Raw genomic sequence first — 6362 nt, 5'->3', positions numbered from 1 at the left:
CGGCTTGGATGTCAGTTGATTGGGGACGAAGCCTCGGGCTTAGAAATTTGAACACTCCCCACGCTGCTGCTTCACCTCCCATTTTCTGATCTCAATCTCTAATCTCTAGTCGCCGATCTCGATCTCGATCTCAATCTCAACCTCCCCGTTTGGATTTGCTCAACCCTATTAACAAAGTATATAGTAACGGAGGAAGCTTATGGAAAGAAAAAAAAGGAATCTTTGTCTGAATATGTCAATGTCCACCGCCTGCTGAAACTAGCTGACGCGAAGCCCAAGCCCAAGCCCCTTTACTTTGGTACGAGGTGGGTTGGTATCAGCTCCACCCTAGTCAAATTCAGTTTCCTCCAACCTCCACTAGGATGTCGCCATCTCAAACTTTCAAGTAAATATTTGGACCCACCACACCAACTTTTTCCTTTTTCTGTTCTTTTCTTCTTTGGTTCCTCGTTCTCATTCCTAATGCTAATGCATAGTAAAGGTCAAATGCTCAAAGCAGTTCGATTGCAAACCAAGTCAATTGGCAAATACACAGGAACTTGCCCACCAAGCATAATCGCTCAGAAAATTAACAATGTCAAGCTATTTAGTAGAACACGTAATTCTCACATACATTTTAAAAAAATGCAGTGATGCTCTAGAGACAAACCCCAATTTAATAGATTGAGATAACATGAATTCGTTGCTCTAAGATTGTCCGCAACACAACCATCTATCCGACCTCATTTTTTCCCACTAGCTAAGCTGAACTAGAAAGCCGGGTAGAACTCTTAATACTAGCTGTAGCTGGATTTGATGTTTGACGACGACCCTTGTCTGGGCCACCTATGATGCCCCACGTCTCAAACTGCCTTTGACGAGCTCGTGCCCTCTCCTTCTCTTCATCGGATTTCAATGAGTAACAGTGTGGACACGAAACTCCATACTCCCACTCTGGGGCTTCCATGTCCTCATCACTCACTGGTTGCTTGCACCCATAGCAAAGCTTGAAAGTTCCCTGTACCAAACCATGATCAACCGAGACCCGCTTGTCGAACACAAAGCATTCACCCTCCCAGAGGCTCTCTGATTCTGCAACTTCCTCAAGGTATTTCAAAATCCCACCTTCCAAATGATAAACCTGGCAAAAATTTAAGGTCCAATGATGCAGGAAGTCATCAAACAAAAGTAACTAATAAAATATTGTTTGTTGTTACTGTAAGAAACAAACTCACGGCAGGTTGCCAACAAATGATACTGGCCAGATCAAAATAGAAGTACATTATGATCAGTTTGGGCATGTGTTTTGAAAGAACCCACGTTATACTAGAAACTTGTCAATGATTAACAATTTAATGCTGGTATTTATCATGTTCCCAAAGCTCAGAAGTTAAACCTACGAGGATTGTGGAAATTCACATCCCAGACAAAAACAGGAAATGAGCCCATTCATAATGTTGGATGGATGATCATGTCAATGTAGAACCCAAAACTCCTAAGAAGGAACCATCAAATGGTGAACTTTTTCCCTATAGTATTGTCATGACCACGGGATATCTACCCTTGCACAACAGTTCATAAAACAAATAGGCAGAAAGCTGGCAGAAAATAAAATTTCCAAAGAAAATCACCTCTTTGAATCCTTTGCTGAGAAGATAACTTGAAGCTTTCTCACATCTTATTCCTCCTGTGCAGTACATCGCAACCCGCTGAGGCATTTTTTGCTCCGGAATATCCACTTGTTTTTCAGTGCTTCCATTTGGACCATTCACCTTTACCTTTGAATGCTCATCATCTGAATCAGAAACTTGGAAGTGATCCTCCACCCAAGATGGAAATTCCCGGAATGCGGTTGTACATGGATCAACTGCTCTTTTGAACTTCCCAATTCTAGTTTCATAAGCATTGCGCACATCAATCACCACCTAAAAAAGTGTGCCAACATCAAGATTCGAATCAAAACGAGTATGCAAATGCAAACTCCAAAGCTTTTCACCATGCCTGCTTACTATAAATTACAGAGTCAGATGCAGTCCCCGTCCATGTGAAGTTATAAAAAGTGAACGCTTCATATTTCAAATGCAACCACCACTCTATATTGCCATACCATGTGTTTACATTTTCTATTGTACTTGTAACACTTATTTCAATGCTGGAAATAAATCAAAATGAAATTTCGACATTTATAAGTTGGTAGAAATTATGGAATTATAGACGAGGGAAAATTACGACTTTAACAACTATGATTGTTATCAACTTTGACTTTGTTAGAACAGTAACCCACCTATGCTTTAAATTCTGCCAGACTTAAAGAGTCAAGTTTCTAGAGCTTATACACTTCAAAGAAAAATACTGGAAATATGATAAATAATGCATGCCTCTAAGCGAGAAGCCCTACTTGCATCGATGCTGTCGCCTGTCAGATATATACAACAAAATTTAACCCAAAAGCTATGTCAATTGCTGTAATGGTTTCTCAAAGGTATTCACAGCTCAAAACCTTTCAATTAATTGTTTCAGAACAGATAACCCACAAGTTCTCTGACTAAAAAAATAAAAGAACCAAGCAGAGATTTCTAGAAAGCAAATATATTTGTCAAAGTTGAAGAGAATCTGAACAACGACAACTACAATTCATATCTAATTGACTAATTCCTCATACCAAAGAGTGATTAACAGGGTAAACAAATGCAACAAAATTTTAATCACTCACTGTATCTGGATCACTGATCAATGCATTCCAATCCCTTGGACTAACATATTTTCCTACCCTCTCAGTAGGTGATACAATAGGCATTCCGAGAGTAACAATCTGCTTCAAACATAGATATAGACCATGATAAGAATCACCTGATAGGCAGATGAACAAAATTATTGAAGTAGTTTCTACTGCTCATTATAAAGATAGTGCCGTAAAACTCAAAAAAAAAAAAAAAAAAAAAAAAGACACTGCATAGGCTTAGTAAAGAATACCTCTTTTTTCAACTTGACCCTCACATGATCCCATCGGAAGGGTGCATCCTCCCCTGCTGCAAGGGGAGAACTGCTAGTGTGTCCGTGATGGATAGCTTCTTCCTCAGGACTCACGGGTGATTCCACTTGTCTTACCCCGTTTAGCCGGTTATCACTCTGGATGAATCCAAGAACTGTTTCCACTGATTCCCGGGTACCACAAATGCTGCCATTGATTCCTTCAGGCGCTAGTATGATACCACCTGAAACACGCTGAACAGCATCAGGTTGGTGAGGCACGAACAAGAGGATGAACAAGGTCAGAAGAGCAACTCAGAAGATGAATAATAGGAAGTAAACACGGCAAGTCATTTATACATCAAGAGAGACAGTTTCCAAATACTAAAATAACAATTTCCAAGCAAACTTGTCACCCACCAAGACAAAGTTTCGAAATTTCCTAAGCTTATATCAACTAAACAACTAAGAGTTTGTGGCGAGAAACCATGAAATCCTTCTTAACTTTGCTTTGTGCATTTGGTGCTACAAGAGCAAAGAATATGCTGACGAAATCATTTATTTCGCAGGCATTTGGACGTGGAAAATTCAGACTGCCACAAGTGCCTTTGGTTGGAATTATGGGTAAATGAATCGTTGTCTCTCTCAGGCTCAGAACGAAAAGGGGTCAGTTGCATTTGATTTATAGCATTCAAAGGAGAGAAAGCTAGTCAAAGCTGTAAACTGGAAAAAACCAAACATTACGTTGGTGACCAAAAAAGAATCTCAAACGCCCCAACAGCGCCAATAACATTCAAAGTCTAAACACAAACAAAAGAAGCATTAAAATCAACATCTTGTACATGGAATTTCATATTGGGGATTTGATAGAGAAAATAAAATTGGTACCAGTTGCTGGCAGAGGTCCTTCAAGGGTGTTCGCATATCGGCATGGTCGGGAAAATCAGCGAACTTGTAGAAGGAGACGACCACGAGAGATTGGGAATCCGAGTCACCCGAACCGGCTTCGGATCCGGTCGAAACTGGAATGGGGCCGGTGGCGGGCCCAGATAAAAAGCTTCTGGAAATGGTCATGCTTTGGGTTCGAGGGAGGCCGCGAATAGAGTTGGAGAAGAGAGGATGATGATAGTGGTGGTGGTGGTGGTGGTGGGACAGGGACGGATGAGGAATTGGAGATATGGGGAGTAAATGTAATCTGAGCCTAGGGTTTGCGGAATAGGAGGGTGACGATGAGAGCATCCTGAGGGCGAGAAATGGAGGTGTGCTACACCTCAGCATAGACGCAGCTCTCAGGCTCCCGCGCCCCTATCACCAACAGTTTGTTAGGTCAGTGTATGGGGGGGGGGGTGGGTTTCAACATAGAAAAATTTCGTAAAAAAATACGAGTGCCTCAAACTAACGCACAATTTATAATAGGTAATTGAGTTTTAGATTTTTTTTAAATTTAGTATATAAATTTTTATTTGTTTCATAAATATCAAGGGTGTACAACCGGTCGCAATATTAATTATTTAGTTATAACCACAACCGTAATTGAAGTATCTGGTTATTTCTATTTCAATAACTGCAACTGCTAGACTAATTGTGATTTTTATCGATAACTAGTGATCCGATTACTAAAAATCGATTATTAATCGGATAACTAATTTTCATACATTGTTTAATTTTTTTTTTTATTCTTTTTTCAAATCCAATATTTGGATTAAAAAAAAAAAAAAAAGAATAATATTACAAATCAAATAATGCCGTCTCAGTGACATGGATTTTAATCTAGTTGTTTTTTATTTTAGAAATATTGAGTTAGAAGAGTAGTGCATGGGACGGAGGCCCAAAGCAGGATGCATTTAGTTTTGGAATCCTACGTTACTTATCTGCAGAACTGCAGGTGTATTTTGTAAATGATATAAAGCAAGATTTTTGGGGTAATGACTAGGTGTACGTCATCTTCTCGTGGTCATGGATATGATTATCTTCTAGATTGCAATTCTTATTATGCAGACTTGCACCGTCCGGTATGCTTTCTTATTGCGCAAGTAATGACGAATTATTGATGGGATTTTCCGTTCCTCTTTGACTTGTTGATAATGATTTCAAATGTAGCTCGGAAATGTTGTTTGGTTTAGACAAGGCATCGTGCTACGTCTTCATCTACTGTAGCTAACAAGTAACAGGCTAACAGTGACATAAACCTGCAGTGGGAAATCTTCAACGATAATTAATGTTGGTCCTCTGCATATATATGTACACCATATATATATATATATATATATATATATATATATTTGTATCTGTTGGGATCGATCTATGCCGATATTTTTGTGGGATATGAAATATACATAGGAAAAAAAGAGAACAAAGGAGTAAAAGATTTATATTTGTACAATTTTTTAATGTTCCAGTGATTGTCATTCACATTAATATGAAACGGGTGCATGTCACTGAGAGTTATTAACCGGTTTTTTAAAATGTTATAACCAGTAACTACAACCGGTTGCGGTTATTTTCAGTTTTTCGGTTAGCAGTTGTTGGCGGTTATTAGCGATTATCGGTTATTGCCTGTTAATAACCGCCCCGCTTGTACTCTCCTAATATGTGGTACTTAGATTAAGGGTAAAAACTCGTTTGATACATCTGTTACATTTTTCGTTCAAATATTAACAGCATGTCACATGTCAACCGCTAAGATTGACACGTAACACTATTTATAGAAAGAAAAAAAAAATTAAAAATTAAAAATTAAAAATTGAAAAAAAAAAAAGAAAAAAAAGAAAAGGGGTGCCCTTGGCCACCATGAGGGTGGCCTGTTTAGGGTGGCCGAACAGCCCCATGGAGGATGGTTTGGCCACCCCTCTTCTTTTCTTTTCTTTTTTTATTTTATTTTTATTTTATTTTTAAAAAAAATATTATTTTAAATTAATTTTTAAATATTTTTTATTTTTTATTATATAGTGCCACGTGTCAACCGCTGACCAGGGGTTGACACGTGGCAGACCGTTAATATTTGGACGGAAAATGTAACAGAAGTACCAAATGGGCTTTTACCCTTAACTCAGATACCACTTATGAAACAAATGAAAACTCAAGTACTAAATTTAAAAAAGCCTAAAACTCAGGTACTAATAGGGTATTTAACCCTTTATAATAATATCTCCTACAATTAAAGATTAAATAATGCCCACTTTAAACTATCAAGAATTTGCTATGTACGTGTTACGTGTACCCCCGTTTTATTCTTAAAAAAGAGTAAAATGTTCATAAAATTTGTTTAACAAGATCACCCACTTTTTTTCTTTTTCTTTTTCTTTTTTTCTTTTCTTCTTAATCGGACAAAGTTTCTAGAATAAGACTTTACTATGCATCAACAGTAAAATAGAGCCTATATTTTTACCCATCGTCTAAGAAGTATGGATCTA

At 38.0% G+C, this 6362-nt stretch overlaps 1 protein-coding gene across 2 annotated transcripts; it reads right to left on the bottom strand.

Annotated features, from left to right (window-relative positions):
• Nucleotides 1-476: 476 nt before the first annotated feature.
• Nucleotides 477-4286, bottom strand: LOC133863974 (rhodanese-like domain-containing protein 7). 2 transcript variants are annotated; one of them, XM_062300149.1, is made up of 5 exons: nucleotides 3838-4286; nucleotides 2953-3204; nucleotides 2693-2794; nucleotides 1611-1904; nucleotides 477-1120 (listed from the first exon to the last, which is right to left on the bottom strand). In XM_062300149.1, exons 1-5 carry the CDS (start codon nucleotides 4225-4227, stop codon nucleotides 740-742), a joined length of 1419 nt encoding a protein of 472 aa, XP_062156133.1. In that variant the 5' UTR covers nucleotides 4228-4286; the 3' UTR covers nucleotides 477-739. The 2 variants fall into 2 exon arrangements, with proteins under 2 accessions (XP_062156133.1, XP_062156134.1); XM_062300150.1 differs by having other exon boundaries at nucleotides 2693-2791; nucleotides 3838-4285.
• Between the last annotated feature and the right edge of the window lie 2076 nt (nucleotides 4287-6362).

This window comes from Alnus glutinosa, chromosome 3 (assembly GCF_958979055.1).
Source record: "Alnus glutinosa chromosome 3, dhAlnGlut1.1, whole genome shotgun sequence".
NCBI classification, from domain to species: domain Eukaryota; kingdom Viridiplantae; phylum Streptophyta; class Magnoliopsida; order Fagales; family Betulaceae; genus Alnus; species Alnus glutinosa.
Note: the sequence above shows the minus strand (reverse complement) of the source record. Positions and strands in the feature narration are given on the sequence as shown.